Genomic DNA, 11,857 nt, shown 5'->3' with positions numbered 1-11,857 from the left:
GGCCAACCTGGTGTTAAGTGGTCACTGGAGCCCATAGACATCTACAACGCAAATGCCGCCGCCACCCACCGTGAGATAAAAGTTCTAAGGTCCAATTACCACGGCTGCTCCACCCTTCAAACCGAAACGCATTAGGTACTGCTTTACGGCAGAAATGGGCGGGGCGGTGATACCTCCCCCGCGCGGACTCGCAAGAGGTCATACCACCAGTAATTGTGTAAATTATAATTTTGAGAGTTTGACATTACACGACGTTATGCCTTCACCGTGGAAGTCAATCGTGAACACTTGTTAAGTAGGTACCTACGTATTTCATTAGAAAAATTTGTACCCTCCTGTGGGTTTCGAACACCAGTGCATCGCTAGATACTTATGCATACTTATGCACCGAGCGTCTATCTTTTAGGACGACTTCTCTATCTCTGCCTATTAAATAAATGTTGTTCTTAAACAGACTACAATCTAGATTTTAGATAGATCACCCAAAAACAGACATTAATCTAGCTCTAGGTTTGTTTTTGTAACCAAATAAAACGCAAACTCCATTGTTTTCATTATTTAATTAAACACTCTCTTGAACGGGAGGCTCGTAGCCCTCCGGCCGTTCAGACTTGTCTCCGGCTTCCCCCTTGCCTCCACCGCCTTCGCCGTGAAGTTCCATCAACTTCGAGATCTCGAAACGGGGCCTCTTCAACACTTTCACCTACAACAAATCCAATGCTTTAATATTGAAATCAATTTAAGAGGACCAACACTATATTTTTTTATAGTTCTCAGAAAAATATATAAAAAGGGAACATGAATTATCATCATGTAAGTTGTCATTGCGAGCTAGGTGTATCATCATTTGCAGTAGAGGCAGGTTTTGTGTGAACAAATCTTGGATATTTTATAAATATCATCTATATACACAAATAGTATATATATTTATTATTATACCAACAGAATTATGAAAAATTTTCATATAACCAGGGCATTACTTTTATTACCTTATACCAGCAATTTGGCATTAAAATATTCAGTATCCGTTTATCTATAAATGCCTATCTCATACCTTTCGGATGCAAACATCGCGCAGAGGGTAGATGCCATGGCAGGCCTTCTCGATGTCCTTGGCAATGGAGTCAGGAATCAACTTGTTCACCACCTCCCTGAGTTCAGAGTTAGTGACGTCGCGTGTAATGATTTCACACATTTTCTTTCTGATTGCTCTGACCTATAAAATGACAAAAGATTCATTTTGAAAATTCTATTTGTTGTAAAACCTATGAGTTATACTATATAGGCAATAAAAATTACTATTTTGTTAGAAAATATCTATTGAATGTTCCTTTCATATTGTCATTGACTATGGTTAAAGGAAGGGTTCAATTAGTTTTACTAGATTGTGACAGTAAAGACAATAACTATTCTTATGTCTCCAATCAATCAGGCATTTTCTTTTGGTGAAAGCAATTTATTCCAATGTAATAAAACTTCTAGCTCGTCTCACAAGTAGGGATCCAGTAAGTACCAACAACTATGCAAGCCACCACGAACTCCAGTGAAAAGTTTAATCGTCGTATTTTGGTTTGTTGCACCACCACAGAAAGCCAATGTAAGATAGACAAAAGCCGTGTCCATGTCGATGTTATTAATATACGTAGTGATTAAAATAAAGCAAGGAGACAATGTCGCGATGGGCCCATCGCGCTATTCTCCACTCTTTACCAAATTTATAACTGCGATAATATATACTTCTACACCCTTTTAATACTTCCTCAACTTCATACAAGCAATTTCATTATGTTTAGGCCTTTCTTTACCAATAATTTTTTTTGAATTGTCATCATCATCGTCATTTTAACTAAATTACCAATTTTCATGAACAGGTTTGAACAAGAAGTTCATTAAGAAGGTTCTTTATGTGAATGAAGACCACATTTAGGATGCTTAATATAACCTGGGGGACCTTAGAATGCTTTTTTGGCGTTTTTCTGGAAAATTTATAGTGTTTTTATTTATAATTAGAACATTGTAAAGAAAGCATCTATACTAATATTATAAAGAGGAAAGATTTGTTTGTTTGTTTGTTTCGAATAGGCTCCGAAACTACTAGACCGATTTGAAAAATTCTTTTTCCATTAGAAGCCGACACTGTCCCTGATGAACATAGGCTAATTTTTTTATTTTTTTTTTTATTTATTTTTTTGTTTTCATTTGTGTTTTAATGTTTCCGAAGCGAAGCGAGGGCGGGTCGCTAGTATTTAATATTTTCATAAATAAAATTGCATCATTCTTCAATTTTATCCAGAATTTCATTTATGATAAAAATTCATCTTCAGAGGCCCAGTATGGTTAGAAATATATTATTTAGAAATTATAAATACCTGAGTGTGCTGGGCGTAGCACGTCTTGCGTTGGCTCAAGGAGTCCTTATTGGTGAAACCAATGCAGAAGACACGTAGAACGTATCCATCGGTTGTCTTCACATCAATGTTGGCTTCGATGAGAGTCTGCCATTTTTTAACCATCCACCTAAAGAAGATATTACTGATTAGAGCATTGTTTTTTTTTTAATTATTAAGTCCCTACTTTAGTACAATTTGTAAGTTATCAACTCTGATGGTAAATTAAAACCTTGTTTATAAACATATAAACAAGATTAGTAAAGTTTTTTTTTATTGCTCAGATGGATGAACGAGCTCACAGCCCACCTAGTGTTAAGTGGTTACTGGAGCCCATAGACATCTCCAACGTAAATGCTGCCACCCATTTTGAGATATAAGTTCTGAAGTCGGGTTACAATGGCTGTCCCACCCTTCAAACCGAAACTTATTACTGATTCACGGCAGAAATAGGCAGGGCGGTGGTACTTACCTATACGGACTCACAAGAGGTCCTACCACCAGTAAAAATTAAGTTAATTAATGTTTATGTAATTAATGTTTGGTGGTAATGAAATTTTAACTGAAGCATGTTGCAACCACAATACAAAGCCCTGATAAATAGTGTTACCAAAACCATTGTGATGTCAGAAGCATTGATATTTGCAGTTTGAAACGATACAAAGACCATCAAGGCTACCTTCATATAGCTGGACTGCAATGTAATCTACCACTTCTGTGCTTTCTACCAATCTAATAATTAATTGAAGGGGAGGTTTAGGAGAGATGTACCTGTCGGCCCAGCATTAGACCAGTCATTTCACGGGGAGTGAACATCGCTCCCGCCCTGCCTCCCCAGAGACCCTCGCACAAAACCAAATTTAGGTTGTGAAAACTCAATTGAGTGTGCAATACTTGATAAAGTCAATTCTAGACATATTTCTGCATCTACACCACTTTCGTTAAAAAACCAACTGATGCATAAACTTCAGAATACTTAAATAAATTACCTGATGTGTATGCACATGCTAACATATAGGGTAATAGTAGGAATATAGGTTAGAATCTAGATCTACACATTAAAATTACCTGAGCTTATCGGTTGTGAGGTCCATGCCGTGGAAGTTGCAGAGCACATTACGTCCTTGCACATATTCGGCGATTAATCTGAATTTGCGGAAAGACCTGTTGGAAGAGGGAGACTTTACTAAAATTCATCATGGTACAATTTTGTGCTTCAAGATGAGCCTATAAACATTTCGAGAGGTGAAAGGTTGGTTTAAGCAACATTTTTGCAACTTTACCAGAAGAGCCATTTAATGTTTAAAATTTGGAAAATATAAAAATATATCACCTATTTGAATGGAGTAAGCCTAATTGAAGTTCATTTAAAAATACTAAACTGTTGATGCTAATATCAAATAAAACGCACCTTTAATTAAAAAAAAATGTCACTTAAACCAACCTTTCACCCCTCTATATTGATCCAGATAGTCACCTAATTCTCACTAGTTTAGAAACCCAAAATTAAACACAAAGGACTCAGCAACTGGCAAAGTCCTATAAATCCTAAATTCCAAGTACAAAATGTTGCTACAACAAATATAAGCCCCAATACAGACAAATATTAAAGCCAATTATATTGTCAGTAGCATTAATATTTGCAGTTTGAAACGATACAAAGACCATGTGGCTACCTTCATATAGCTGGACTGCAGTAATCAACAACAAAGATTATTACCATAGTAAACCAATTTATGTTTGGCAAAATCCTTCTTAGTTAAATCAAGTTTATTATCTGCTGTAAGGAAATCAAATTTGAAATTTTCATAAAATAATTTACCTTTCCGCGTCAGTGTCAGCTTGTAGATCAGCCAGGGAAACTTCGAAAACTCTTCCCTTCAATCCTTCCGAAGCAATTTTCGTTCCCTTAAAACAAATTACACACGGTTTACATTCTAGTTTGGGTGACATTGATTTATTTCTGCGATATAAATGGTTCAGTTGGTAAATCAAAAGGGAACAGGAGTTTTCATCACATCTGTTTCATTGCGAGCTAGGTGGATCATCATTTAGAACAATTTTACTGAGAACACAAAATGATAATTAAAATTTCTTTTATATTTCAGGCAGCTTGTACCAGTGTGCTTTTACTTTTACAACAAATACATTATTTCTTATTTCACTTTTTATTATTTAGTATATAGTATATACTATACTTTAGTATATACTTTTTATATAGTTTAACCTCAAGCATATTTTCATAATTTCCAAGATGGTATCAAATATCTCAAGATTCAAAAATTAAAGTAATCGAAACGTCAGTGTTTTTGTTTGGGAGTTTTTAGCTATAAAAGTAGTTTTAATGCTATATTCGACCTGCAAACACGGAATAAAATACTATGCTCTGACTCTGCCACCTTCCTTGAGATAATGAGGGCTAGGTAATGGCATAGCTATATCATCCGAGCTCATGCCTTTTGACTGGTGGTAGGACCTATTGTGAGTCCGCACGGATAGGTACCACCGCCCTGCCCGTTTCTGCCGTGAAGCACTAATGCGTTTCGGTTTGAAGGGTGGGGCAGCCTTTGTAACTACACTGAGATTTTAGAAATTATATCTCAAGGTGGGTGGCGCATTTACGTTGTAGATATCCAGTAACCACTTAACATCAGGTGGGCTGCGAGCTCGTCCACCCATCTAAGCAATAAAAAAAAACCATTGGATGGAATACAGTATAGAATTCGTGTTATTCGTATAGGACTAAGAGTTTTGACTACAAAATTAAGCACATGCGTATCATTATTTTAAATAGATACATGCATTATAAGTTACATTAACTTATATTTTCAATGAAGCGTTAGCAATTCTATATTTTGTTTGCGTGGATATTTTGTTAATAGCATGTTTGTAACTACTCTACCTCTGCTCATGTTTTTTATGTATTAGGAGCAAGACAATCATGACTGTTTATTTAATATTTTTAGAAATAAAGTAACGTGTCCATTAAACCTTTGCGGTCCAAAGACTCAATGTACGATTACATATCCAATACGTGTGAACTCAGGACCTCAAAGGGTTTATATGGAATAGGTTACCTGGGTACGGTTGACAAGCGTGGTGCCGACTTGCCTCTTGCTGAACATAGACGGAGCCTTGACATCGTACCAATCTTTGCGAGTGAATGGGTCGACACTGAAATGCAAACGCTGGAGTTACTATCATAACCTCAATTCCGAAAAATTTCACAGAAACTGATTTCTTTAAGCCACATTGTACTAATTTCGAAGTTATTCGCAAGCAATTCACAGTGGGTTTAACACAACTTTAATTTGATTTTGTAAAATTTACGAGAAACAATACACGAGACCGTCGACTTTTATCCATAATTATTAATGTAATCACGGTAATCAAATGCGTTAAAATATATTATTATGATGAGTCGTTTAATAAATAACAAAACAGGCAGTTTATTACATACTTACATCTTCTTCTTAACACCTTTTTTACCGCCCTTCGACAGGCCTTTATTTTTCCCGACCGCCATGTTCAAACACAAACTTAAGAAAGGCTGTGCTGTCACTGCTGTCAGTGCTGTGCAGCTACGCTAGCCACAGACTACCGATGCAATCGACTTTTATATTTAAGAATCGATATTCAAATTAGTCCTGAATAGCCCGTTCGTTACTTTCGGTTTAAAATGTGTACTAAAATACTTGCTAAGGGTTTTAAAATAAATATTTATAAATATATTTTTATTCTGAATCCAAATAAATCACCATAAAAATTATGGAAATAATGGGTTTTAATCCAAAATTAAAAAAAAAAATTAAGTAAAATAGTGGAAATAGTATATGATCTTTCTGACCCTACATAGCCGCGTGACATACCGCTATACTAGAAACAGTAAGGTCACTAATTCTATATATCATTGATTATTCCTAGATTTTAAGCCTACATTGAAATCCAAATCATTTACTTTAATTTAAACTTCATTAAAATATACTTGTTGAATATAAAAACACGTTATTCAAAAATAACTCACTTTAGGACTAACCAATAAACTTATATAAACTTAATAAATAATCATTTTGCAAAATTACCGATTACCCACGCCTGACTGCGACCAAACATGGAAGTCGATGATGGGGTCCTTTTATTTACCTTGAAATACATACAGGTCTGAATTGTATTAGAGTTTTTGTAAAACCAAGATGACTTCGTCATTTTACTACAAAAAACTAAGCTGTCGCTACGCTTGACGTAGCTTCTGTGGATTTTGAGAAAAATCCACTGAAAGTGTCATAATAAATAACCACGTAAATAACCACCATTTTACTGACTATATTTCATTCCATCCCATCTCATTTCGTTCCTTAACCTTTAATATTAGGCCGTATGGCATGATACCTTTGCCTTTCCAGTTGGAAAGAAGGACACTGACAGTTAGCTGGAGTAAATAATTTTTACCGTCTTTTTCTTTTAATTATTTTAGAAGGTAAGAAATTACTTAATGATTTTATTTATAATAATTAAATTAATTATAATAAATTAAACCAAACCAAAACCAAAGTTTTTTAAACGTATTGATGCCGATATAATATGATATAATTTTCATGTAATTAGCTAAGGAGAGCTCAGCTATCTTAGGAAATAAAATTGTTTATGTCATATACCTAGTACTCGAATAAGATCTACATTAACTCATTTGATTAGGCTTTTCTTAGATTTTACCAAGAAAATGATTAGGTCTTATTTCCGTGCACGGGAACATAAATTATTCCATAAAATAAAAACCAAAGTTCATTAAAAAATACTAATTAAAAAGTACAAAGGCAGCTGTGCTATTAAAGTGTGCTTAGTGCGAGTTATTTAACGTTCTCGATAGCGTCAAAGTGAACTCATTCGTATGCAGTTGGAACGTTTGCCTACGTTTACCGCTAGGGGCGCTGTTCCTACTGAAAACAAATTAGAGTTAACTTTTACGCTATCGAGAACGTTAAAAAACTCGCACTAAGAATACAGATATGCCAGGCGGGAACAATTCATGTTTCATTTCTAAGTTTCTTTCACATTTTCAGTTAATTCATTACATATTATATTTCTTATTGCTTAGATGAGTGGACGAACTCAGTACCCACCTGGTGTTAAGTGATTACCGAAGCCCATAGTCTACAACAACGTAAACGCCGCCGCCCGTTTTGAGACATGAGCTCTGACTCAGTCATATAGTACAACAGCTGTCTAATCGAAATGCATTACTGCTTCACGGCAGAAATAGGTAGAATGGTTGTAATAAATAAGACAAAAGAGGTGTCTTAAGCTTTTTTACTGGTGATAGGATCTTTTGTGAGTCCGCACGAGTAGGTACCACCACCTTGCCTAATTCTGCCGTGAAGCAGTAATGCGTTTCAGTTTGATGGGTGGGGCAGCCGTCGTAACTATACTGAAACTTTAGAACGTATATCTCAAGGTGGGTGGCGCATTTACGTCATAGATGTCTATGGGCTCCAGTAACCGCTTAACACCAGGTAGGCTGTGAGCTCGTCCACCCATCTAAGCAATAAATGAAAAAACGCTCATATAATGAAACCAAATTCCTTTGCATTACCTCTCTCTAGAAGAAAAAGAAAAAATATATCTCTATTTTATTAGTTAGTAAATATAAATAAAATATTCTCCAAATTGACAACAAGCTGAATCGATAAAAAAAAATTCAGCTAATAGGGAAGGTAATTGGAAAAAGCCTCAAAAATCATTGCAAAAAGATGTCGGTTCTTCATTGTTACACTTTTTCGGGCTAGGTCCTCCAACCAAATGTGCGTTATGTAACTTATTCTTCATCTTTTTTTTTCGCGAACATAAAATAAATAATTTAGCCACGTCACTCGCACAGCTGAGACGAATCACATGATATCTCACAATATTTTAAAATCCGTCAAAAGGCGTAATCATAGAGCGTGCACAAGAAATAGACCCATTTACATAGATGGATGCACTCGAAGATGTTTATTTTTAACAGTCGGATAAAACACACATTCTACGTTAAACGGTCTTTCATAAACGTGCGTGAAATAATAATCATACTGTCATGCTAATTGTTAGGTACCTACCTTTCAATTAATTATTCCCTCCTCTCCAATTTGAGTGCAAAAACATGGAGGCGAATCCTTTAAGACCTTTCCACACTCCCGCGCAACTTGTACGTAAAGCCACTAAACTTTAAACAAAGCAAAAAGTTTTCGCTCTATTTTAAGACTTATTATTTTCTCTGTGTGCTTCCCCGACAATAGGTGCGTACCAACTTGCTTGCTATTTCTAAGCAGTCCGTGGAAGGTGAGAGCTTTATTTTTCTTTTTTTGTAATTGTTCTTCATTTAGTGCATTTAGGGAAATAAAAAATGTGAGCCGCCACGGGACGCCTGGCAGATGTGAAACATCGACATTATTTTGTAAAAGTAATATGCAGAAAAGAACAGATTGTGATAGGAAGTAAATATGTCATAATGATAAAATAAAATATTACGAAAAAATAATTTGTTTTCAAGTAAAACACAGGTTATGTGTACTGTAGTAAACAACACTGTATACACTATACACTATAGGTATCCGAGCTCAGTGTAGCGAGAGAGATGGCTTAACGCCGGATCGAGTGGGAGAGAATCGCACAGTCGATTGCGCATGGCGACTCGTCGCCACGCCACAAATCGGTTTTACGTGCGGCTATAGATGTTTCACATCAAAAAGATCAAAGTATTTTTATCTCGTGACGATGTTACGTGCACCGACCTTACTCATTTCTTTATTTCATTGAAAATATTATTTTCCAATATTTTTGGCGATCTTCAACTAAGTAATTTCCTAATGAACAAAATTTTATACCAATACATAAAGATTTATTTTGCGAATATTTAATATATTTTGTATTCAGTTGGATAACTGAATAGTGCCAAAGAAGTGTATTCATACACGTGTACATAAGAACGCTAATGATTTAAAAAAAAAAAAAATTGTTATAATAAATCACTACTGTGCGTAGTAGCCCCGTACAGGTAGCAACAACTTCGGCGTTCATCTTTGTCAAGACAGACGACGAAATATAATTGCGAACCTTCCGAGTGTACACGCAATAACTTTTTTGCTATGTTTCGTACGTGTGTATGGAGCATAGATAGGTTTCCTACTTCAGTGGTATGGAGCCGTTATTAAACCTAGTAGTAGTTTTATTTTTCCAAATGGAAAGGCAAAGGTATCACACCATACAGCCTAGTCTTTTATAGATTTTTTTTATGAAATATGATATTATGAAATGAAATGAAGCTGATTAATTTAATATGAAACATAGCATGGCATGAAATGAATTGAAATGAGATGAGATGATAACTATGATATGGGTATTTTTATGAAAAATTATGAAATGGAGTGAAATGAAGAATTTGAGACATTAATCAACTGGGATGAAATTAAATTAAATGAAATGAGATGATATGGGATGAAATATAATCTCAGTAAAATGGTGGTCGTTTATTGAGATTTTTTCAATGGACTTTTTGGAGGATCCCGAGAAGTTACGTCGAACGGCTTTGTTTCATTTTCCCACATTCGTGCACTTTCACAGATATTAAACAGTTAATAAACCACCATTATTACCCATTTAAACCCGAAGAAACACTAAATAGACAAAATAAAACAAATCACACGACTTCACTCCTCGCATTCCCGCAAAAAGTCCTATTAAACTTAATAAAATGACACAATGTACCGTAAAATGGGGCGATTAGGGACAAATTCCAACTTTATGAGCAATTTTAAGGTAGTTGTTGATGTATATAATGCTATATCAGGATCAAAATGATTGAGTCTTGGGGGCATCTTTGTTGTCTAATTTAAAATTATGCAACTAGCATTCCAGTTTAAGCAAAAAATGCAAAAATAGGTGTAATCCCTATTTACCCGAAAATTGCGGTTAATTGGGACGAAATGAGAAATTTGCTAGGGCTGGCACTACTTTTATTTTTATATATAGTTTTAATTTATTTATTTATTTAGTTGCACCAACAAAGTGATCATCAATAAAAAAAATTGAAAAACTGACAAAAGTACATGGCAGACATCACCTCAATTATAGGTGCAATCGACAGTGCTGATATTTCTATCTGGGTTAAGAGATTAGGTGTGTCGGTTATTCCATGGATTAATCAGATGAATACCCCACTCTGAACAAATATTAAATATTTTATTATGTATTACTTAGACATTTTTGTCCACCTTGAGATTTCATTGATCTTGTTACATGTCTCTGCAAAATCGACTTACTTATATTAAATTGCTTATCTATTACAAATAAAGACTTATTCCCAATTTCGCTTCGAATAAACCAGATTTTTACCAACAAATTTAAAAAATATTGTTATAACTACATAGACAACCCTACAAACCTGTACCTATTTAAACTTAGGTCGTTTCCATTCCACGTATTCTCATCCCAATTGACCCCTTTTTCGTTGTTATTTGTACCTAAGCCGTCCCCAATATCCCCAAAAACAACAGATTTTTACATGTATTTTTATTTAATCAAATACATTAAAACCAATAACAACTGAGACTTACCTTTAATATATATGCTGGTTCAAACACTAAATAACGTGTATAAATCATAGTCGTCTTCTATTATTATCAAATAAATAAAAGAGAGCAAAGTTTCTAGCACTAAAATAATTACCACCACAGGAAGTTAATTTGAAACGCGATTTTTTATAAGTTAGCAGCTATTATCATGCATATTCAGAGTTGTTTTGTGAACTTTCAACATTCTACTATTAAACTACAAAAAATGGAAGATTTTGCAACGAATTTATAACTTATATTGAGCGTCGAAAGATTTTCCTGGTTTTTTCCCGATTCGCCTGTCAATCCCTAATCGCCCCATTTTACCGGTACCTACTAATCTGTCATTTGAAAACAGAAATTGACAATGACAGCAAATAAAAAAGTACCGTAAAATGGGGCGATTAGGGACAAATTCCAACTTTATGAGTAATTTTAAGGTAGTTGTTGATGTATATAATGCTAAATCAGGATCAAAATGATTGAGTCTTGGGGGCATCTTTGTTGTCTAATTTAAAATTATGCAACTAGCATTCCAGTTTAAGCAAAAAATGCAAAAATAGGTGTAATCCCTATTTACCCGAAAATTGCGGTTAATTGGGACGAAATGAGAAATTTGCTAGGGTTGGCACTACTTTTATTTTTATATATAGTTTTAATTTATTTATTTATTTAGTTGCACCAACAAAGTGATCATCAATAAAAAAAAAATTGAAAAACTGACAAAAGTACATGGCAGACATCACCTCAATTATAGGTGCAATCGACAGTGCTGATATTTTTATCTGGGTTAAGAGATTAGGTGTGTCGGTTATTCCATGGATAAATCAGATGAATAGCCCCACTCTGAACAAATATTAAATATTTTATTATGTATTACTTAGA

At 34.7% G+C, this 11,857-nt stretch overlaps 1 protein-coding gene across 2 annotated transcripts; it reads right to left on the bottom strand.

Annotated features, from left to right (window-relative positions):
• Nucleotides 1–541: 541 nt before the first annotated feature.
• On the bottom strand, nucleotides 542–8,449 carry RpS3Ae (ribosomal protein S3Ae). Of its 2 annotated transcripts, XM_062675123.1 has the most exons (8): nucleotides 8,344–8,449; nucleotides 5,852–6,085; nucleotides 5,465–5,561; nucleotides 4,210–4,295; nucleotides 3,456–3,551; nucleotides 2,370–2,517; nucleotides 1,055–1,216; nucleotides 542–703 (listed from the first exon to the last, which is right to left on the bottom strand). In XM_062675123.1, the coding sequence occupies exons 2-8, from the start codon at nucleotides 5,911–5,913 to the stop codon at nucleotides 563–565; spliced, it is 792 nt and encodes a 263-aa protein (XP_062531107.1). In that variant the 5' UTR covers nucleotides 5,914–6,085; nucleotides 8,344–8,449; the 3' UTR covers nucleotides 542–562.
• Between the last annotated feature and the right edge of the window lie 3,408 nt (nucleotides 8,450–11,857).

Source organism: Bombyx mori, chromosome 23 (assembly GCF_030269925.1).
Source record: "Bombyx mori chromosome 23, ASM3026992v2".
Classification (NCBI taxonomy): Eukaryota; Metazoa; Arthropoda; class Insecta; order Lepidoptera; family Bombycidae; genus Bombyx; species Bombyx mori.
The sequence above is the reverse complement of the archived record's forward strand: the minus strand, read 5'-3'. Positions and strand labels throughout refer to the sequence as shown.